Here is a 22201-nt window from a genome sequence, read left to right on the forward strand (position 1 = left end):
TCATGGAACTTCCACATTTTTCCCATGTTGCCGTTCTTTTTTTACACCCTTAAAATTGTTCGTTTTAAACATCGAGTACAATACTGTGAGTTAATGGCTTTTGGTGGGTTCATACATTCACTTAACTAATAATTCTGAGTATGTGCACTCAGACATTAGCATGGAACTAAAATTTGAGCTGCAAGAATTGACCTGTGAAATGTCGTGTAACCATGCCAACCATCTGTGTGAGTCTTTAGAAATTAGGGCGCAAACTTTGACTTTAATCAGACACATTCTAAGCGGCTGCTTTGACGGTGTAATAAAAAGAATAAAACCCACGTGTTCCGGAGCATTTTATTTTAAAGACAAAGAACATCACAAACAGACCGAGGACAGAGTGACTGAGGACTGGCTAATATGAAGGTCCTTCAGGACGGGTTGCTGCTCAAATCTCTTGTGCAGACGAAGCTTCCAGATCTCCACCTTGGGCTGCGTCTCCTCCTGCAGAGCAGCTGGGAAGCTGAAGGAAAAGAGGCAACACCTGTGACCTGCACCGTCTGCCTGCCACGTCGCTGAAGCTGTGATCACCGTCAGGGGAGTCATGGACAGGCAGTTTTCAAAGCTCTTAGTCTGGTCAAACCAGTAGGTGACGGGGTAACCCAGTAAAAGACCAAACACCGTGCACAGGTTCCACTCCTCACATTTGTCCCCAACACGAAGAGGTTCCTCGGCCTCCTCGACTTGTTGGGGTCCTCCCAGAAGCAGCAGCAGGTCCTGCGTCACACTCTTCAGTTCTCCCCTCTGCGAGTTAGCGATGGCGGGTTTCTCCAGCGAGTGGCGGACATCGATCACAGCCACGCCGTCCTCATCAAGTACTCGCTCTAGATTCGATCTTACCGTTTCTGTATTGACAATAAGACTGTTCCCATTCAAATCCAGTGTGACAAGTGATTCAGACACAAGCTGGAGAGACTGCAGGGAGCTCAGGTACCGCTTTATCTGTGCCGCACAGGCGCCGTTACTGTCATACAGGATGGCAGGTTTCAACCCCAAATTAACAGCCAAAACTTGAGCAGCAAGTTCAAGACACTGAGACATGGAGAGAGACTTCCTGCCAACACACAGACATTTACGAGCCGCAGCTACGAAGAGCTCCTGAGTCGACATGGCTGTATAAAAAAATCACGACAGGATTCAAATTGTCAAATGGAAAGTCTGAGCTTGTAGATGAATAAATTTGTGACTCAAAGAAAACAACAGAGACACTATTTGAATGTAATTATTTGTCTTCATGTCATAAAAAAAAAGCGCTAATTCATGTAAACGAGCTGTTTTGATAATATAGGTAGTCATAAAAACTTTTGATGGATATTTATTTGCGTCCCTTGTTCTTCTTCGTTGGTCCAAGATGCCTAAAGGAGCAGAAACGTTGTGTCAGTCACAAATAAACATCTTCAAGGCAAAGACTTCTGGGTATTAACTGAAGCTCTTATCCGAGCCGTTTGGTCATACAATGGATTTCATGGTGAATAAACGTGGCTTTGGTCAATAGAGCCGAACCTCTAATCAATAACAGAATCTCACCATCATCCTGGTGTCGGTTGCAATGAGACGTGGTCACGTTATGTCACGGGCTGAGGAGTCATCAGGTCAAAATCTGAGAGATTTCGTGCAACCCAAACACCAGCAGCAAACAAACCTAAGTTGACCAGAAGGTTCCTAAAGGGGGGGAAAAAAGGATAAACTACTTAATCCCTTGTGTTTTTTTTTTTTTTTTTAAATCATGACACACTACAAGGAGGGCATTTGGCCAAAGAAAATGCATTTTATAAATCACCTCAAACATATTTTTTAGGGTTATTTCAGCTCAATGTTTATAGAAAATGAAAGAAAATAAATGTAGAGAAAAACAAGGGAAGGAAAAATTAAGATCCTCTAACTGGGATTCAAGAGTTAAATGATGCGGCTAAGTATTTTGTGCCTTCACATTTTGGTCGCCAAGGTGATCATGTTTGGGCGTCATTGTATCAAGTAACATCTATGTACCCTGATTCTGAAAGGCACCAAGTCAACGTGCCCAGCTCAAACAGACACAAAATGCACAAAACCTAAATAATTAAGGTCGAAATTAATTGGATTCAAAGATCCTCAGAGGGAGAAAGCAAAAAAAAAGAAAAAAAGAAAAGGCAGCTACTCCTCAGCAGAACGTCTCCGTTTAATACGTTTTACATTCAGTATTTGCTTCTTCTATGACATCGTGTTGTTCCTCTGATTCACAATAGAAAATTAAACAGATATTCAGTTCAATGAGCATTTCTTACACATTAGAGCATGTATAATTACACAATACTATTATTACTGAACTGACCGTTAAACTCTATTTTTTTTTGGGGGGGGGGGGGGCTGAACGCTTAAGCTGTGGATGTATAAACATGTGTGAGACACAACACAAGGACAAATCCCACCACAGAAGCAGTGTGCTAACGCTAGCTACACCGCTAACGACCTAACAAAACACGACAGGTCACATTTTCCACATAATCTCACCTTCTGAAGTCGTTTCTGTCCGTTGCGAATCGACAGGCTGAGCTGATCCACTCCACCACCCCGGAGGAAGAGTCCTTTTTTACTTCTGAGCCGCTCATCTTGCTAACGTACGATGTGACGACGGTAACGAGAAGCAAAACGGCGTGTGGGGGGCGAGCACGGACAGGAGAGGAAAGGGGGAAGAGTTTAGATGTTACACAAGTAAGGTGCGCGATAAAGCTCAAACTTCAGACGCCTTTGCTCACTTACATATTACATGACCAAAGATGTCTGCGACCAGGTATCGTCGGTTCTTGAAGTTGTGTGAGGAATGGCCCCGAGACGAGACCAAGAAAGGCCGGGACTTGGGGACTTTTCTTCGGCAGAGAGTCGCCTCTGCGTTCCGTGAGGGTGAAAACACGCAGGTAGCGGCTCACACTGCTCTTCGTCTGCTAAAAGCCGAGCTAAGCTAAGCTAAGGAGATAACCGAGAATCAGTGCTAACAACTGTCGACCTTGGAGCCTTTGTTGATGTTTGTGAAGTGTCTTTATCATGCATGTAGATAGGCCGATGCTGCTGTAGAGCCCCATTAATGTAAAGATATAACCTGAACGTAACAGTCAGAGAAGCATTAGAGGCAAAGTTGTGCGTTTGAGAGGTGCAACTATTAATCTTAAAATGAGTGCTTGTACCTCTTATTTAATGATGCTCCGTTTTATTGAAATCCGGTTATCTGAAAACTAGGTCTGACTGATGAGGGTTGAAAAAGATTTTTAGAAAATAAAGTTTTTAAACAACACAATTACACTTAAAACCCAGATAGAGAAAAAGAAATTGAAGCCCAGATTAAAAGCAAAAACTGTTGTGCAAGTTTATGTTACCAGTCAGCCAATATATATTTTACCCTGACATTGTATTCTTTTCCTTCAAACAGAGGGTTTGAATGCCTATCAAATCATTTTGGTTTTTAGATATGTGGTAACACAGCATCGTAACTTTGTAAGAAAGGAGGTGATGATTTCAGATCAAAGAATTGAAAAAAAAAACAAAAACATTCAAAAAGCATGTCATATATGTTAAATCTCTGCATCTTTCCCTCCAGATCGCAGATCCAGAGAAATGTGACCAGATGTATGAAAGTTTGGCCCGCATCAGCAGCAATGCATACAGACAACGAGTAAGTATGCACTCGGAGGTCTTTTTCTGCTCTATCTGTTGTCACTAATAAACCGCTGGGCCTGCCTTGTGCATGTTATGCATGAATGAGATGGAGAACCATTTACTGCTGTTAAGCTGAAGTGTGTAAAGCTGAGTCGGCTCTTCCTTATAGCATGACAATAAAAAATAAAAAAAAACGTTATATTTAGAACAAAGGTCTGGTTTGTTTTGTGCTAGTAAAGCCCACCAGGTTAATGATTAATGATTGTTCACCTATAAATTTGAACTATGAAGAGGACAAAAATTGAAATGACACAGATCAGCAGATGGTCTAAAAGCCCTCTGAGTGGGTTAGGCACCTTGGTTACGAGTATTTGTCCCAAGAGAAGAAAACGTACAATGAAAATTGCACATCTGCTCATTTTAGTACAAGCTGACATGTTCACGTGTCATTTACTATGAGTTTAGAGGGGGGGGGGGGTGTCATATTCTTTATGCACTAAATGTTTTTAGTGCATGAAAAAGCAGCACTGTTCCCATGGGGAAAGCCAGTAAAAGTGTGTGTCTCACTTCTTTTGATCAGTTTCCTCGTGTGAGAGACTCCAGCTTTACGGGTGTCACAGTGGAAGAGTGCAGAGTGCTTTTGTCAGGTATGGACGTACAGCTACGAGTTCAAATAAAAAGAAATACCAGGAATTTACTGCATCTTTCACCTCCTTTATTTCCCCTTTTCCAGGCAGCATGCAACAGAGCATGGACGAGGAAAAAAAGGGTTTGTGGAAGACGATAATGGAGAGATTCTCCTCCAAATCACCAGAGGACGTTCCAGAGAAACCTCATGAAAAATAACTTTTCTTTTTTTTTTTGTTCCCGTCTCTTCTTGTTGCTTGTATAGAAATAAAGCTTATTGTTGTCTTGGTGTATCAGTGTCATTTGTATTCATTTGTTTATTCCAACTATACAAAATCTGCAGGTCTTAAATTAGACTAGACTGTAGCTTTAGGAAGAAATCCCTTAACTGACTTGTCGCAACCACAAGACTCCACAAGAAACCACAAGACGAGGGCAAGCTCGAATTCACTGTTTAATTCCCCATTACAAAAAGGCCATCTTGATTTTTCTAAACTGCACCGATACTGACGCAGCAGTTGAATATGGTTTGAAGTCCAGTCTGTGTCCGATTGGCCCAGACGCCGTCGATCAGCCCTCAACTAATACTTCTAGTTTCAAGGCGAGCGGAAGCGAAAACTTCTATTCACAAATGAAAAATACAACTTTACAATAATGATTTTTTATTTTCTGTATGGCTGATGAGTGTTAACGGTAACAACACAAGACTTTGATCGGTATAAATTCACATTTGGGGCTTTCCTCAAATAAAAAAAATTTAAAAAAGACTTTACGCTCCTCATAAATCCCTGATCCATGTTGCATTTTTGTAACGAGCGCAAACGTTACGATTTCCGATCACTGGAAATTCATCAGAGCTTTGAGAGTTCTAGAATCTATATAATTCTGTTAATAAAGCCAGGTTGCCTTACAGTTGAACTTTTCATGAACATCATCGGCTAAAAAGGTTTTACATGCTGCCGACTCAGGAGCTGCAAAGCACGGTAATCTACTGGACAATAAGAAACGGTTTCTAAACAGCTCAGCATTATACTGGCCAGCTCACGCAGACAGGCTGATAAAATAAATATCAATCATCCGATATCAACTGGATCATTAAAACAAAAAGCTTAACTGTGACACATAACTGGAATTTGTGAACAAGAATTAAATGCGATGGATAAGAACTGAAGTAGTTGAAGCTCATGACTTTCCCTCTATTCTTCTTTTTTCTCAGGGTTGTCCCTCCATATGACGTAGTTGAGGGAGGTGGCAAGGCACAGCCAAGACAGATAGGGCGCCAAGAGCAGTGTGGCGGTGCGGCTGATCGAATACCAAGAAACCATGGTGGCTCCAACAGTCCCGGTCAGAAGTACAATCTCGAACAGTGCCTTAATTTGACAGATGAAGACATTTCATCAAGCGTGTAGGACACCGAGCGGTCAAACTTTCAACGTTTCGCCCCAGGTGTCCTCAACTAAAATGCATAGTGACATCTTTGTGCTAAACTCACCCATTTCAGCTTGTGTGCACCAAAGAAAATAGGAGTCCAGGCCCAGTTCAGAGCAAGCTGCAGCCCGTACAGTCCCAGTGGAACCAGAGCTTTCTCAGTGAAACCTCCAAGCTCTTTATACACCAGGTAGGAGCCATACCTGCAGCACAGAAGTCGAAATGAGATCATCCCGAGGAGAAGATGGTAGGACTCGGTCGCAGGAACACTCACCCCATGCCTGTGTACAGACACGTCCACACCACAGGGAACGCGCCGTTCGGTGGGCGCCACGATGGCTTCTTCAGGGTCGGGTACCAGTTCTTCACCTCTTTACGTGTGATGAAGCCACCGTAGATCCCTCCCACGTGTGGCAGGGCTGTCATCCCAATCATAGGCAGCCACATGGTCTGAGATAGAAGCAGGACACGTTACACTTGTTGATCCTCTAAGGCCGGGTGTTAGCAGTCATCAGAGCAGATGATTCCTGATTAAACTGTTTGAGGTTTTAAAATTTCCTAGTATTTAGTTTACGCACAGTGATTTATCCTAAATGGCCAAAAGATCAGAACCATGATCACAGTAAATTACTGGTTAACTGGCAACTGAGGATACCGCCTCTCAGAGCGTCAGATTTCAAACGTATTTGAAACATTACTGTAGTTTAGTACAAATCTCAGCATCGGTATGGAATTATACTTAAATAAAAAATAAAAATAAGAAGGTAAGGAAAGTTTAGAAATGAAAAAGACATCTGATGTGGATAACAGAAACTGTCACATAGTTTGTCCACCTGAGAATCTGAAGACAAACCAGTCTCTTTATCAAGGGTGCAGTGCTGTAAGCAACAGTTGTCTTAAAAATGGAAACGACATACTGGTTTTACCGGAATAAAAACGCAACAATATTTCATTTTATGTGATTCTACAAAACTGCTATAAATAACTTTTTTAGCCATTTAGATGGCCTCTTTATCTATAGATCTCCGCTTTTTTTTCTTCTTCAATGAACCAATTCATACATTTTATATAAGGCAGCAAACTATCACTCTGGTTGGTAAACTGGTCGATTCCAGTTATTCAGGGAGGAGTTCAACTCATGGCTGATATGAATCATACAAGTCATTTAAAAAAGAGAAAAAAAACTTTTTTATTTGGCTGTTTGTTATGTTTGTTAGCATCTCATAAAACAGCAACTTCATAGACAGAACCAAAAGTGCTAAAATGAACGTTTGCCATACCGTCTCTGTGGGATTCACTTACTTTGACTCAACAAAGCAATTGCAAGAGTTGTTCAGCAGCAGCCACACTGAATTAACTGCACCCCGGCTCAGTTTCTGTTCGCGGGCTGTTGATGTTATTGAATAAACAGCCAGTGATGAGGATCCTGGCTTCCATAAATCAGCCAGTCAACTGCTTTAAGACTGACCACAACCACCAACAGACCCTGCTCTTATAAACTGCAGCACAGACAGCCAAAGGAAACCTGTGGGTTCATACGAGTGACCACTTTTACGTGCAAAAGAAGCCATTTAACCTTCAGATGCCACGAAAATATTTATCAGATCAGCTTTAATTCAATACGCGTGCAGGCTAACAAATCAGTTCCTGTTTGGTAAGAACCACAAAGTGGGAAAGGCATGACTAAAGAGGCATGCATGTGTTGCTCTGAGAAAGTGGCAGCCTCTTTAAGACGATTTGCACGCCAACTTGAAATGAAAACAAATATTTTGAGAAAATCCCCTCAAAACCGTGGAATTATAAGGTTTAGTTAAAAAACAAAATGTTTAGTTGGGTCTGACGTCACAGAGCCATACAACAACATGCTAATGTTAGGCTAGTGTGCATTTTTTCGTTTTGCTCGCAAGCAACTTCCGTGGGAGGACTAATGAGGTCCTGCAGCACTGACAGGGTCTAAGTCAAAGTTTTGCACAGAGTTATGCTAAATAAACCCCATCTGTTCCCAGGTGACTCTCGGGTCATGACATGTACAGAGTTCATAGAGAGTACTCACCGTCTCTCAGCTGTCTGCGCCTCGTACACAACGTATAAGAGTGTATGTTATAATCCAAACAGAAGCTACACACATCCAGTGAATTCTTCTGTCATGACGGTATTTTGTGATATAGCTTGTTTGAGAGGGCAGGGCTGTGTTATCGGAGCGGTCACTCCTCTGACACTCCCAAACGCTCGGCCAAACAACGTGACGTCGCAGTGTGGTGACCTGCGATTGGTCGCGAGGACAAACAACAAAAGTGTCAACCGACGGTTGGTGGTTAAATAGATGAATATTATAACACAGAAGCAGCCCAAAGGTCAAGCGTTACAGAAGCTAGCCATTTGGGCTCTTCCTGCTCGTCTGGTTGTTTAGAATATCCACGTTGGCTTCTACGCACTCTTAACCGGAAACGTGACAACAGCAAAGATGATAAAACTAGCAAGATAACTCCCGCACCGCTGGTTTTTGAATGCATTTGAATTTACAAACGTCTAAAATACAACACTCCACAAAAAAGGCAAACATACCTCTGGCTTGTAAGACTTCAAATCAAACTATTAACACCACAGCAAAAGCCAAAGCAGTTCATACTTGAAATAATAACAGAATTTGGACAATTGTATGTTTCCACACTGTGAGTTGTTGTGAAACTTGATGGTCACAAGCTGTGGATGCAGAAATCTTTTTCTTTTGAAAGATGCAAACGGGTGACAGATTAAAGGGAAATTCTCAAGTGATTGAAGAAACAACTGTGATGCCACACTGTTACAACTGCAAGGAGGAAATTAGGCAATTAATATCCAGTCATGCATGTGGCATGTTTAAAAACAAGTTGTTATGATTTTATGTGAATAGTTTGCACTTAGATTAGCAGTTCAAAGAATAACCTGTCACTGTTACTTCATGTGAACATGCTTAATTGACATGCAAACAAGTAAGCTGTAGTTCTACTGAACACAAGTTTTTATTCATGCATTTGTTTTAATTTCAGTACGATACTGTGCAAAGGTCTAGAGTTGCTTATCTCCTTCAAATTTAGTTTCCAATGAGCAAAAAGATTAATGAATTTTTCCAAAAGAGATGTTTATATGCCAATTTACAGGCGACTCAGCATCTCCCAGGTTTCAGCGCCTCTTTCAGCAGGTATGATATGTAAGCTCTAATGTAAACAAGTTGCGCACATGTAGCCTTAACCTCCCCCTCGCTATTATAATAGAGACCTACCTATATGTTGTGCAACTGGCAACACATAACCTCTTTGCCTCCTGCTCGGCCACATTGTGAGAGATCAAAACTCTAACTGTTCCTCCAAAGACTACAAAACGATGGAAAAAAGATCAAGATCGTTCCCATCTCTCTGGTGGGAAGATTTTAAACTTAAAACTGATCAATTAAATCCCTCTCCACAAAAAGCACTAATATGCCTCTGGCTTGCCAAACAGTAAATAGATCAGTAAAGTAACACTTTGACTCATGATCAGCTCTCTGTGATTTCTCTACACTTTGTAAATCATCTGGTAATAAATGTTAAGTCCCTGTTACATAATATATTCAATGATATGCCACCAAATTAGTTGATTTTCACATATTTATTTCAGATCCATGTTTTCAACGAGCTTATGTGTGCCTGCTGTGATAAAAAAAAAAGCACCACAGACCAGATCAGTAACCGTTGGTGATTCTTCTGATCAGTGGGTGAGACAGACATGTCAAAGATTTCCCTTTGATGACCAATTAGATTAATAAAATCTCTTTCTTTCTTTTAAAACATTATTCTCACAACTTATCGAAGGCATGGATCTGAAAGGAATACCTGCGAAATTAAATAAATGGTGGCATATATAGAAGTAACAGGAAGTAATCGTCTGATATGTCAGTAGTGACAGTTGTCTTGCATTTCCCACGTCTATATCAGACAATTTTCTTTCCCCCAGTCATGTTCATGCAGTTACAGATTGGACAGGTTCAGTCTAGCCAATTTTTCCACACAGCTGCAAACTGACGCAATGCTGATTTATATAAGATTTCATGTGAAATGGAGGTTGAACTGTGAACAGATTATCACAGAATGCCTGATTCTAACTGGCTCCCATAGCTAAATGAATAGGAGTCTTTGCACAAACTGGTAAACGCCTTTTGGAAACATCTTGCTTTATATCTACCACGCGGGTTCCTTTGCGTCTGCCTGTTCAGACTGAAAGCTGCTGGAAACAGTCCAGTTTAACTACAGCCTTTTGTCTCCACCCACTGCTTCCGCCTTTTCCTGTCTGTTTTCGAGGTGAGACGCAGGTCATCTCAAAAGAGCTTGTTGACTCAGACAGGGTGGTTCAGATGGAAAATTACACATAGCTTTCTTCTTGCTTTCAGTCGGAGGCGGAAAGAGGCAGTAAGAGCCAGGAGACGCTGAGGCTGCAAATGCTGCTTTGGGTAGAACTTATGAAATAAAGTTTGTAACTGAGTCACGGTTAATTCTGGTAGTATCAGTGTTCAAACTGAAATGAGCTCTGACCTGCAGCTACAATAAAGTGGATTTTTTCAAGTGAATGGAGAATTAAATGTACACTCTTTGATTAAATTGAAGGTCATTAAAGGTCCCCTAGTCACATGAACAACAGTGTAATGTAGTCATTATTTTATGGTTGATGGTTAAACATAATATATTAATACATTGTATAAGTCTTAAACAGTTTAAAGTGCACAGACCCTTGACCTTCCTCCACTGAAAAGCTGCTGAAATTAGAGTCAAACCTGCTCTAGCTCTCCCAAGACATGGAGATAGTTGAGCTGTTTAAAGGGCTCCAGGTTCAGTCTCATAACTCTTTTTGGGCCAGTTGGTTTTGCACTGAACCTCTGCTGCTTTACTGTGGCAGCCAGCGATATTCTAACGGCCCTTCTCCTTTATACGTTGTAGCATGACTAAACTTGACTGAAATCAGGTAGGTGGTGCATCATAACTTCTACTTTTTAAAGTACTACTTTTGCAAAGGTTGTAATCGCTAGTAAACAGTGACATGAAAACACTACAGATCACTGATCGGTCAAAGGAATTCACACCTGTCGGCTTCACAATGTCTCTGCACCAACACCGGAGTCCTACGCACTTCTTTTCTTTGAGGAAAAAAAAAGAGCCATGAGGAAATTTTCACGCACAGTTGGAATACAACTTATATCCGTGTCCATGAGTTCATGGGAATTTTTGGGAAACTTTGCTGTACAGAAGTGAGCTCTGTAGCACACAGATGTTAAGGATTAACAGTTTGAAGCCGGTTGCACACTCAGTGTGAGTGACCACGATGATCACTGTTACCGGACACACATACAGGAAGGTTTTGCACCTGTGTCAGAGCAGCTCATAACAGCTGATCCCATTGTCAGCAGAGGAAACAGCAGAAAAGAATCATGGGTAAATTTACAGCGCAAAAAAAAGTCTAATTAAAGGTGGGTTTTGACACTTCAGTCTCAAAAAAATTGTTACCACAAGAGGGCAGAGATTTAGCTGATGAAGTGTATGTTTCCATTCCAATTAAAGATTAACTTCAGTTTAGTAATTTACAAGTCAGTGTTCTTCTTCATAGGCTTCGCCGCCTCCTTCCATTTTAACTTTCAATAAAATATATGCATGCTAGTTTAGATCTACCTGCTGACAGGCGTGTACAGTTTATGTGATAGACTAGCTAGTTTTTTTTTTTTGTTTTTGTTTTTTTTAAAACACAAACATTGACACTGATACTTATCATCGGGAAAAAATGCAAGTGTTTTATTTACCCGTCTGGAGGAAAAGTTGTACGTTCTGCACCAGATTTCAGTCCTTTTTTTCCCCCCAAAAGCTGTGTCCAAAAGAAAAGCAATAACGATATATACTATGTTGCTGATCAAAGTTTCATCTGTCTAATCCCAAAATACCAACTATGAGAAAGAATAATAAAAAAACAAGTACTTGGTCTTTTTAGGCCCCATTCGGAGTCATTCCAAGCTTTAGCACCTCAGTCAGGATTCCTCTCTGATTCCACAAACCAAGAGAGCGTAAGACACTTAAAATATGATCAAAACGAACAAACAAACAGAAAGAACACATATTGGGCCAACCTAATTTCACCTTGATCTTCTATCATCCTCAGTGCGCACAAAGAATAGTAGGAGCTTTGAAAGTTACACTGAAACCACACTAACATTTCACCAAATAAAGGACTAGTTCTTCAAAGAATCCTTGACATCAGAACTCTTTGGTGAGGATTTTATGACATGGCCTCCTTCAAAGGCAGCCATTAAGGACCCTTCCTTGCCTTTGAGAGGCACCAACTTCACACAACCCCAATTAAACAGAAGCAAACAAAACTAATCTTTAAATGAGCTCAATCTCTTCGGGGATGGTCGACTTCCAGAATCTTGGGTTTCTTTTCTTGCTTGTTTTATTGAATACAGGAGTTTTTAACCCGCATTTGTTGACGCAGCCACAGAATCTTCACCGATGATGGTCTTTTTTTAGGGGGTTTCTGAGCCCACTCAAATACATTATAATTAAACAAATTAGTTGTGACATTCCATAATTGTACATCTGTTTAGCATTACACTACTTTTCCAGTCATTCGTTGTCCTTGGAACAACTTTTTTTTTTTTTTAAATAAGCTCATATTAGGGGAGAAAAAATCCCAAAACAATTGTTTTTGTTACATTTCATAAAGTATCCTACTAACTTTTTTTAAAATTAGAAATCTGTTTACTGCAGATAACCCTCGTGCAAAGACTGTAGTTTTTTTAAAATTCTTATTAATATCGGAGACACGTTCACGTTCACAGTTTTCGACAGGGTTTTTTTTTTTTTTTGCCCCTCCTCCTCGTCCGCCAGGCAGACACACCTTTCTCCCGGTCCTCCAGCGTTTCTTACCTTCTTGCCGCTCCTCTCAGCCTCGTTGTCTGGCTGTGAACTTTCACCCCAGCTGCTTGGGAAATGTCATTCAGGCAGAGGCCCGTGCTGCAGTAGGGGGGGGGGGCGTAATAGGAGGAAAAAAAAAAAATAACAACATTTTTTACCGCTCTCACTGCATCATTTATCCGCGTCTCTGCCGTGCAAGTGCCACATCCCGCTACCACCACCAGCACCACCACCAGCAGCAGCAGCCGCAGCAGCAGCAGCCGCCGCCGATAACTCACCGCAGTCTCAATGCTCATTTCGCATTAGGGCTCATATATTTAAAAAAAAAAAAAACAAAAAAAAAAAAACCCGTGCCAGACATGTGAGTAGCAAACCATCGCTGTCGATCTCCACTCTCCCGTTGACTGCTATGTTCTCACCGCTGTTGTAGCCTCGCACCAGCAAGAACAAATGGTCACTGAACCGTGTCGTGGTGCAGTTGGTGTCAGTGTGCTGATTTCATGGTTGCATGGCTGAGTTCAAATCTGTGTGCACATTGTGGGGGGGCACGCGAAGCTCTCGCTGTCGGCTTGTCTTTTGGGGAGGAGGAGTGGGGGGGGGGCTCTGAGTCGGGTCGGTTAAGAAAGGCTGAGGTTTTCAGCTCACAGGGAGGGAGAGCCCATTCACTGACAGACTGTATGATAAATGTGGGATGTAGCTTAGCTCTTTAGCCTGCTCGCACTGATTCGGGGCAGCTGTGGCTCGGTGCTCAGCCCGGCGTCTCCAGTCAGATGTGGAGGCCCAGGTTAGAGCACATATAATGCGGCTGTATAGATTTGTGGTGGGGGGGGGGTGTGTTTGTAGACTGTGTGAAGAGCAGAATCACCCAGTGGTCCCTGAAGCCGGGGGATTGTTGTCACTGCGGTGCTCAGTGCAACATTTGATCACGGATTTGGATTATTTTTACTCCACTGATGTGAGGAGGCACAGGTGGAAGAGGTGCTGACTTCATGCCTCTGACTTCCAGTCATGATCTCCGTGTACTTCCGAATGAGAAGCGTTGTCATGTAATGTTTTCTAGTTTTCTCTTTCTCTCTTGGGTTGCTATAATTTTACGCTGATGATTTGTCACCTCGTGGTTTTGATCAAATCTGGCCTCTCTTCATTTTCACTTTGGACATCTTCTATCACTGGTTGCTCAATTTTAGGTTTTCATTTCCCCCTCTTTTAAATCAGATTGAAAAAGAAAAGATGCGAAAGGTCTGAAGTTATTGCTGGTACTTTTCTTGGTCTTCATCAGCAAATCAAGATATTTACACGATTCGTGTACAGTTAAGTGCCTCACAGCCAGCAGGGGAGTTCAAGCCCTCAAAGGGTCCTTACAACTTTTTCACAACACTTCAAATATTGTTTTCTCAATTTTTTTTGTGACGGTTAAGAATATTAATCTTATTTTGCTTACAATTTTTCTAATTTCATCCACGCTTTGTCCAAACGTAACAGAGATTTGACAGGAGGGAGAGGAGAAGCAGTAGTCATTGCATTCAACAGTTTTAGTATCTTGAGTTGTCTTGTCCATTTTATTTAGTTTCTCAGTTGATAATGTTCATACTTTACATTTGGCTGCATCATTTCATTGCTCGTAAGACCTCCACCTAAGCCTGACTGTGCTTTGTGATTTCAGGGGGCAGAACATCGATCTTCTTTTGAAGATTTCTGTCCAGCAAACTAACTGGCTTGTGATGCAGCTGCCCAGTAGAAGATCCTGGGATTGAGACGTGGCTCCCTTTACACTGATGGCCTGGACTGAGTAAGACATTTGAGTGGGAATGGCTGCAGATGTACATTAGTGTTTTTTTTTTTTTTGCATTTGCAAAGGCTATAAGTTGATGAATTCTTTTGTTGTTGTTGTTGAGGAGCTTGTGTGTGATGCTGCTGACTTTACTCTGACAGGTTTCAGCTGGCCTGCTGAAGCTATGGGGAGCTGCTGGAGCTGTCTGTACAGAGACCCCATCCGAGACAACCATCTCACCAAATTTAAGGTCGGTAATCCCCCAATGATTTCACGACAAAATTTCCTGGGAAAAAAAGCTGGAACACAGTGGAACGACAACCTATCAAATGTCGAAATTGATATACTTCTTGGAGCATAGATGTTTATTTTGAATTTGATGCCAACATGATGCGTTTTAAAGAAAGTTGGAACAGCAGCATGTGGAAGAGTTGTGCAGTGGGAGGAAAAGAAACCAAGTCTGGTGGAAAATCGCATAAACTACTCCCGTCACTTGTCAACAGTGCCGTGATTGTGTCCAGAAACGGCATCCCAGAGAGGCTTAGCAATATGGAAGGGTAGGTGTTAAACCTTGTGGTGGGGGGGGGGGGGGGATATTCCAGTAACTTATTAGCGGAGTTTATCTGCTGCTATTATCATTAAAAGATTCCAGAAGAAGAATCCAAAAAAATCTCTGTAGGCAAGAAACATGGTCCAAGTTCATTGCTGCGTCCACAAATGCAAGTTTAAACTCTAGCATGCAAAGAAAACATTATTATGTATAATCAAAGTCCAGAGACCCTGCCACTGTTTCTGGGCAAAGTGGAAAAGCTTTTGGAAATCTGAGCCCTCGATTCAAAAGCCAACAGCCGTGATGGTACGGTGCATACGTGCACTTGGCATTGCAAACTAACTCGCTCATCTGTGAAGGCTCCATAAATGCTGAACGTGCACGGGTTTCCGACCAGCGTCCTTCCATCCAGATGGCGTATCCTTCCAAGAAGGCCTCGCTTACTTCAGCAAGACAGTACAACCGCATTCTGCTTGTAATAACATGGCACGGCTCCATGGTTGGGAGTTAAACTGGCCTGTCCTCAGCCTGTACCCGTCACTGACAACAAAGGAGCATCTTTTTGAAAATGAAAAGTTTTTAAAAATTTTTTTAATCCATCTCTTTACACTAATGGGTTTCTCCCTCTTTTAGGTCATCAATGTGGACGATGAGGGCAACGAGCTGGGCTCTGGGATCATGGAGCTCACTCAGACTGAGCTCATCCTTCACACGCGTAAGAGGGACGCCATCCGGTGGCCGTATCTCTGCCTGCGTCGCTACGGCTATGACTCCAACCTGTTTTCATTTGAGAGCGGCCGCCGTTGTCAGACGGGACAGGGTGGGCAGCATTTTCTCTGATTCTCTGCATCTACTACATGTATGTAGGGCCGAAAGATGATTGTTTTTTTTCCCCCACAGCTTACTGTCTGCGGTAAGGTGTGCTAAAGCTGGTCTTTGCATCAAATGGGTTATGAGATCTATGACTGACTGGCTGGGGTCTAACCTGCAGGCCGCTATGCTTCTGACCAAGCTTTGGCCAAAATTAGTGTGTTTGGTTTTATATGACTGCAGTCCTTAAGACTAAATGCATTACTGCTGTTCTACTTTAAAGTGACAAGCATCTGTTTGCTGTTTTCACCAGATTTTAAGGTCTCGCACGGTCTCTGAAAATTATTTTGTCTTACTTTATTTATTTTTGATTTACAACGGACCAACATCTCAACATGTGGAAACATCTAGCTTTTAGTGACTTTCAGTGCGGTTATTGACGTGGTGCAATTTTGCTCGTTTGTTTGTAGGAATCTTTGCATTCAAGTGTTCCCGGGCAGAGGAGATCTTTAATCTGCTCCAGGAGCTGATGCAATGTAACAGCATCAACGTGGTGGAGGAGTCGATGATGATGAGTCGCAGTGGCCACACACCGGAGATGGACATGTCTCGTGCACCACAGACTCCCAACAGTGAGTCACACACACACACACACACACACACACACTTAAAAAACGCAAGCACAGGAGTCTGTTTGATTTTACATTTGTTCTGAGTGTGATTGTAGAACATGTACCCAGCAGTGCAACAATAGGCTTTGGAGTATACCTGTTCACCTGTTCATGTCGGTATTGACATGTATCTTGCTTGATGAGCTCACAAACAGTTCACAAACTGTCTCGGACAGTCAGTCAATAATTCGACTGTCCTCCCGAGCATGTAGAGCGGCACAAGGATGGTGGTCCAGTTTGATGGTCTGGTTGAACTTTCAACTGTAATTCAGCCTAATTGTGGATGTAACCGTGTTTCAGAAAAGATGATGCCTGGTGTGATATAGCCCTCGTGATTGGCTCTTTACACGAGTCCACCTGTGATTTAAAGCAAAATTCTGCTAACTGTTCTACGTTTTTATGGTAGATTTTTTTTTTTGTTTTTTTTAAATGTAGATATTAAGTTTTTTTTTTTATTCTTTATTTTTGCAGCATTCAATTCTAATTCATTAACTGGAATAAGAATTGGATTAAATAGCGCTTGCATTTAAGTAGGCCTTTGCACCACCTTCGGTGCTTGGGCCTAAATATTACATTAGACGTGCAACTGATCGCCACACACTCGCACTGAATGAATGGCTGATGATGATTGGTGTTTCAAATGTGTTGTTTTTCCGCAGGCCGATTTCAGGTCAGATCTAAGTGGGCAAAAGTTGCATCCACTACAATTCACAGATTCATCAAAACCTTTGGGCATTGGGCGGGCAAGTAGTTTATTTTGTATCGGAGCATTTAGCAGTCAAAGCCGGGTAATCCCTTCATTATTAAGTGGAGACGAAAACACAGGTGTTGCTCTGTAACGGCTGAATGTGTAAGAATGTGTTTCTTGACAAGTTCACAGTTATCGACTAACACATGTTGCACTGCCCCCAAGTGGTAAAAAAAGAAACCACTTTTAATCCAGGATCACACCAAAAAAATGAGACTTCTATACTTGAGTGCTATCTGGCCAAGCCTTTTTTTTGGTAGGTTTTTATCAAAATGTTACAGAAAACAACGTGAATCATCCTCTGTGTCAAGAAATTCAGAGTTAATGAGACACTTGACATGACAACGGCATCCGTGTTTACAGGCAGATTTTATTCCAGTAACTTTCAACAACTTTCAACAATCAGTATGCTCTTAATTTCTAAGGACACAGTCAGTGACATGTGAAATGATGTTTTTTTTTGTTCTGTCTTTAAGTCTTGGTTCTGCCTTTTTTTTTCTTTTCTCAAAAGCCTAGCAAACAGCTAAATTAAGATTGAATGGACTATGTTTACGGGAGCAGTTCCTGTTACTTCCTGTATATCACCCCATCCACCTATTTTAAATTAGATGGCCTTACTTTTATCTGTTTAGTGCCGCATTACAACAGTTACAACTGCTGAATGATTTGAATGAGGGCATGTTTTAGCTTCTAAGAGTTCATTCTGTTTGGATTATCATTTTCACATCCATTTTTGCACATCAGTCTCAGCCTGATTTCTTTCTGTACATCGACATGTTTGCAGCTCCAGCATTTCCTGTCCAGTCATATCCCAACGGATATCCTGGTTATCCAATCAGAGGTGATTCCTCCCAACCATCTCTTGCTGACGATCACGGACATAGCCTCATGGGTTTGGAAGACCAGGTGAGAACTATTCATGCAGGGCATGGGTGACTTGGACTGTGCAAGAGCATAACTCGAACGTGTCTTTGTTTTTCCTCACAGACTCACACCTATGTGAATACTGTGAGCATGGAGGGGGACCTCTCCATGCGTCACTGTGTGCACTCTCTACCTGAGGTGCGGTCCAGCAGTTTCCCTGAAACAACACGGGGACCCATGCCTGTTGGAGGCCAGGGGAACCCTCAGTCCAACCTGCGGTGCTGTCCCCTCGAGGAGCATAAAGATCCTCAGGTGTTCTTACAGCCGTCTTCACAGGAGGCCAAATTCATGTTGGGTCCCACACCAGTGCAACGCCATCTGCTGGAGAGGGAGAGGGAGAGACATGGCCACAATCCTCACAACCTTCAGCCAGTAGAGGGTGCAACAGGCTCAGAGACAGAAGGAGACGAGCCTTCAATGCACCTGTGCAACTCTCACTCCTATCACCATTTCCATCACCATGCGCACCGGCACCCGGGCCACGACCACCCAGACAGCTGCCAGAGCGGCGAGCTCACCTATGAGAACATCAACGGCCTGAGGAGCGGCCGCAAGCAGCGCCTGAGCCCCAGCAGCATGTCGCAGTCCGTGGGTTCAAGCAGCAGCAGCAGCACCGGGGACAGTCACTCGCACTCCCTCTTGCACCCACACGCCCACGGCCCATCATCTCTACCTCCGCAGGGCTACGCCTGTGAGAGGGGTATGGGCGGAGGCCATCGTCGGACAGCTCTTCTTAATTATGAGAACTTGCCCTCTCTGCCACCGGTGTGGGAGTACAGCGCTCTGCAGCGGGATGATGAGCAAGAAGAAGATGACGAAGATCAGGACGATGAGGAATATGATGAAGAAGAGGAAGACTTTGACGAGTACGAGTTCTCGGAAGGCCCTGGGACACCCAATGGGTACCACCAGGACAGTCGGGGCATCCACAGGGATGCCCTGCAGAACTATGTCAACACAGAGCAGGTCCAGCCTTCCCGGCTTCGACACGCCTGCGCTCCGCATCCACGGCAGTGTCAGCCAGACAGAGGGGGGCGAATATTTAGCTTTGATTTCCGCAGACGATCGCGTTCAGGGGTTGGAGGCTGTGAGCACAGTCACATGCCTCCATCGCGGCAGCTGAATTACATCCAGGTGGATCTGGAGGGAGAACCTCCCTGCCAGTCCCTCAGCAGCGGGGGTGCCCAGCCACAGCACCAGCGCCTACCACCCAAAAAATGTGGTCCACAGGCACCCCGGCGCAGTGAATGCTACGCAGTCATCGACCTAAAGAAGACGGCTGCCATGTCCAACCTGCAGAAAGCGTTGCCCAGGGATGATGGGACTTCCAGAAAGACTCGCCACAACAGCACAGACCTGCCTCTGTAAATGAAGTTCAAACTGAAGAGGAACGATGAAGACAGATGAAGGCTTATCCTCACCTTAGCACACTGGACCCTTCACTGTCATCCATCCATTCAACTGTCAGGCTGACTCACACGGTACAGGTACCTAGTTAGAAACTTGCGGGAATCTTTTTGTGCATATAAAAGGGAAAGAGAAAACTCTGAGAATTATTTATTATTTGAGATATTATTTAATGGATATTTGGTGTGAAGCTCTTTTTTATATATATATATATATATATATATATATATATATATATATATATATGAAATGAGTCTTGATGCTTAGCGAGGTTCTAGCAGAGAGCTGACATCTCCATTTTCAGTTTTTACTCAGACGATCTACACTCACAAATATCACTACTCCCATCATTTACACACATTACATTATTAAGTTGTTTTTTTCCTTCAACTTAAATACTATGAATGTCAGAGATGCGATCTTCATTAGAGAAACGTAGTTGCTGGCGTGACGGAAGGTTAAAGGTTCCTCCCAGGTACTGGCCAGTGTTCATACCTCATCACAAGCACTTAAATCTAATGTTGTGGCTAGTAGATGAGACCATTATTTGTTACTGTATGCCTACAGAGCATTTTGCACACAATCCTATTTAATTGTATGGAATCATATTTTGGGAATTGTTTCGTCCAATCTGGGTTAAAAAGATGAGTTTAAATGTATAAAACGGACGGAGATATTTGGAGAACTCTACCGAACTGAATGGGGGTAAAAGTAGCACACATGGATTGAATGAGCTTTGGCTCTCCTACGTCAACAATGCAGAAATTTTAAAAAGTAGCATATCATGTTCGATCATACCTCCCAAGTATCATCCCAGACTTGCAGGGAGCGGGGTTCACGCTTGTCACATTGCACTTTTGACCACGGGCCACTGAAACGCTCTTCGCCGTAACTCCCAACCCCGTTGGAGCCACAGGTTGTCCTTTACCAAAAAACAAGTGAATAATAGATAAAAACTGATGAATAAATGATCGGGGCCAAATATGTAGTGGACACTCTGAGACAGCAGTGTAGATGGGGTTTATTGAAATGTATTTGAGGGAGACATTGATAACCTCAATAGTGGCATTAAGCTATAACCTCAATGGAAATGTGCTGAAGTTATCAGGTGTGAATGGTCTGTTTTTGATGATAATCAAGCATGACGCAAAGTCGTGCCGTGACTTCTTTTCTGTTGTTTTAACCGTCTCAGTCAGATATTTATTTATTTATTTCACGTTTGTTTATTTATCCTTTTGAAAAGAAACCTTGTTCTCGATTAGTTTTCCTCCATACGACGACCAGCGTTTTGTAATCCAGTTGGTAATATGGAGACCAAAGTTTCACCTCAAATTATCACTGGACACTGGTGTATTACTGTTATTACTGTGCGTATATGTATTTAAAAAAAGAAAAAAAAAAAAAAAAAAAGAGACTATTTATATTTTAAGTGCCAAAACTTAATTGCTAACTGTACGAAGAATAAAATCAAAACGTGCCATTAGGATTTCTGGAAAAATACAGGATTGAAAGGCATAAGTTGAGAACAGGCCGGGAGTGTGTGTGTGTGTGTGGGTGTGTGGGGGGGGAGTAGCTTAAAAAAAAAGAGAGGAAAAAAATGGCTTTTTAAGAATAATATAAACTAAAATAATAAAAACTGCACATTCCACCTCATCCACATCTACGGCCATTATGGAGAGAGATGTTAGAAAGGTTATCTCTGTAGTCTGATGATCACTGTTAGGGTGGTTTTATGCTGCTACATGTACATACTAACAGTAGCCCATGTAAGCTACAGGTAACTGTCAAAATGAAAAACGATGTGATGTCAGATCTTTTACCTTATTGTTAACAGAAGTAGTATTGTTGTGTTATTCTGATTTTCATTTTTTTTCACATTTTTCTTTTTTCCCCCCTTCTGTTTTTTCCTGAGCAGCAGAAATGTCATGTACCATTTCAGAGAATCTTTCATCCAGTCAAAATTTCACTTTTTCATAACTGCTTTTCTGCTAAACTGGCTGGCTGGTAGGCGGAGCAATGGAAGCACAGGCCCACTGATGTGGTGTTTTTTTTTATTTTTTATTTTTTTTAACTTCTTTAGCGAGTGCTCACATGAGCTTGGTCTTTATAGCCAATCGCAAAGGCCCAGTTGTTGCAGAGTTACACGTCGTAGGCCGTCAAATGTGGCGTTTGGCTCAAGTTGATCTTTTAAATAGAAGATTCGTGTGACACAGTTGTCGCTTCTCAACTGCTGTCAAGAGATTTCTTTTAGTTTTTTTTTTTTCTTGGCTTCTGTGTAACATGATTTAAACAGGAATCTTCTATCAAAGGCTAAAACAGAAAAGAAATGGTTCTCATTTTCATGAGAAGCCCTTTGGAATATCCCCAGACGTTAATCTTAAACACTCAAGCTAAATATGTTGACATAAACCAGGGAAAAGAGGAACCAGCCGGGCATTGACAATATTAGATCATTCACTTAATGACAAAAACAACAGTTACTATAACTGCTGTTTTAAATATTTGATTAAAAAGAATTTGCACATTATGGCCGCTATGATGAGCCTGTTGGTTATAATGTAACATTTGTAATTAGGTAATGAGGGGGACACCAATGTGCCATCACATGTTCGGTTCAAATTCTTTTTTAGTTTCTTTTCTCTAATAAAAGAAAGAGAAGCTCTTACTCTGAAATGATGGTAGGCT

At 42.2% G+C, this 22201-nt stretch overlaps 5 protein-coding genes across 5 annotated transcripts; 2 read left to right on the forward strand and 3 right to left on the reverse strand.

The window, feature by feature from the left end:
* Window positions 1–322: 322 nt before the first annotated feature.
* Window positions 323–1237, reverse strand: cunh1orf74 (chromosome unknown C1orf74 homolog). Its single transcript, XM_072382078.1, has one exon. It carries the CDS (start codon window positions 1147–1149, stop codon window positions 358–360), a length of 792 nt encoding a protein of 263 aa, XP_072238179.1. The 5' UTR covers window positions 1150–1237; the 3' UTR covers window positions 323–357.
* Window positions 1238–1338: 101 nt separating this feature from the next.
* On the reverse strand, window positions 1339–2712 carry tomm6 (translocase of outer mitochondrial membrane 6 homolog (yeast)). The gene is made up of 3 exons (XM_072382081.1): window positions 2530–2712; window positions 1567–1701; window positions 1339–1394 (listed from the first exon to the last, which is right to left on the reverse strand). Exons 1-2 carry the CDS (start codon window positions 2625–2627, stop codon window positions 1605–1607), a joined length of 195 nt encoding a protein of 64 aa, XP_072238182.1. The 5' UTR covers window positions 2628–2712; the 3' UTR covers window positions 1339–1394; window positions 1567–1604.
* Window positions 2713–2728: 16 nt separating this feature from the next.
* Window positions 2729–4587, forward strand: uqcc2 (ubiquinol-cytochrome c reductase complex assembly factor 2). The gene is made up of 4 exons (XM_072382080.1): window positions 2729–2933; window positions 3611–3685; window positions 4250–4316; window positions 4403–4587. The coding sequence occupies exons 1-4, from the start codon at window positions 2796–2798 to the stop codon at window positions 4513–4515; spliced, it is 393 nt and encodes a 130-aa protein (XP_072238181.1). The 5' UTR covers window positions 2729–2795; the 3' UTR covers window positions 4516–4587.
* Window positions 4588–5391: 804 nt separating this feature from the next.
* Window positions 5392–8128, reverse strand: tspo (translocator protein). The gene is made up of 4 exons (XM_072382079.1): window positions 7778–8128; window positions 5999–6174; window positions 5789–5927; window positions 5392–5666 (listed from the first exon to the last, which is right to left on the reverse strand). Exons 2-4 carry the CDS (start codon window positions 6169–6171, stop codon window positions 5493–5495), a joined length of 486 nt encoding a protein of 161 aa, XP_072238180.1. The 5' UTR covers window positions 6172–6174; window positions 7778–8128; the 3' UTR covers window positions 5392–5492.
* Window positions 8129–12693: 4565 nt separating this feature from the next.
* frs3 (fibroblast growth factor receptor substrate 3) lies at window positions 12694–20954 on the forward strand. Its single transcript, XM_072382082.1, has 7 exons — window positions 12694–12996; window positions 14299–14424; window positions 14568–14656; window positions 15590–15776; window positions 16237–16398; window positions 17970–18091; window positions 18173–20954. The coding sequence occupies exons 3-7, from the start codon at window positions 14591–14593 to the stop codon at window positions 19475–19477; spliced, it is 1842 nt and encodes a 613-aa protein (XP_072238183.1). The 5' UTR covers window positions 12694–12996; window positions 14299–14424; window positions 14568–14590; the 3' UTR covers window positions 19478–20954.
* Window positions 20955–22201: the final 1247 nt, after the last annotated feature.

Source organism: Leuresthes tenuis, unplaced genomic scaffold (genome assembly GCF_036924035.1).
Source record: "Leuresthes tenuis unplaced genomic scaffold, fLeuTen1.0.hap1 SCAF_3, whole genome shotgun sequence".
NCBI classification, from domain to species: domain Eukaryota; kingdom Metazoa; phylum Chordata; class Actinopteri; order Atheriniformes; family Atherinopsidae; genus Leuresthes; species Leuresthes tenuis.

Excerpts from the sequence above, each read along its gene's own strand:
- tomm6 (XM_072382081.1), bottom strand. The coding sequence starts at position 2,627 with ATGAGCGGCTCAGAAGTAAAAAAGGACTCTTCCTCCGGGGTGGTGGAG. Across the intron at positions 1,702-2,529 it reads GACAGAAACGACTTCAGAAG|GAACCTTCTGGTCAACTTAG; the intron begins GTGAGATTATGT and ends CCCCCCCTTTAG.
- frs3 (XM_072382082.1), top strand. The coding sequence starts at position 14,591 with ATGGGGAGCTGCTGGAGCTGTCTGTACAGAGACCCCATCCGAGACAAC. Across the intron at positions 14,657-15,589 it reads ACCATCTCACCAAATTTAAG|GTCATCAATGTGGACGATGA; the intron begins GTCGGTAATCCC and ends TCCCTCTTTTAG. Across the intron at positions 15,777-16,236 it reads CCGTTGTCAGACGGGACAGG|GAATCTTTGCATTCAAGTGT; the intron begins GTGGGCAGCATT and ends GTTTGTTTGTAG.
- tspo (XM_072382079.1), bottom strand. The coding sequence starts at position 6,171 with ATGTGGCTGCCTATGATTGGGATGACAGCCCTGCCACACGTGGGAGGG. Across the intron at positions 5,928-5,998 it reads TGTCTGTACACAGGCATGGG|GTATGGCTCCTACCTGGTGT; the intron begins GTGAGTGTTCCT and ends TCTGTGCTGCAG. Across the intron at positions 5,667-5,788 it reads GTGCACACAAGCTGAAATGG|GCACTGTTCGAGATTGTACT; the intron begins GTGAGTTTAGCA and ends TGTCAAATTAAG.
- cunh1orf74 (XM_072382078.1), bottom strand. The coding sequence starts at position 1,149 with ATGTCGACTCAGGAGCTCTTCGTAGCTGCGGCTCGTAAATGTCTGTGT.
- uqcc2 (XM_072382080.1), top strand. The coding sequence starts at position 2,796 with ATGTCTGCGACCAGGTATCGTCGGTTCTTGAAGTTGTGTGAGGAATGG. Across the intron at positions 2,934-3,610 it reads GTGAGGGTGAAAACACGCAG|ATCGCAGATCCAGAGAAATG; the intron begins GTAGCGGCTCAC and ends CTTTCCCTCCAG. Across the intron at positions 4,317-4,402 it reads GTGCAGAGTGCTTTTGTCAG|GCAGCATGCAACAGAGCATG; the intron begins GTATGGACGTAC and ends CCCCTTTTCCAG.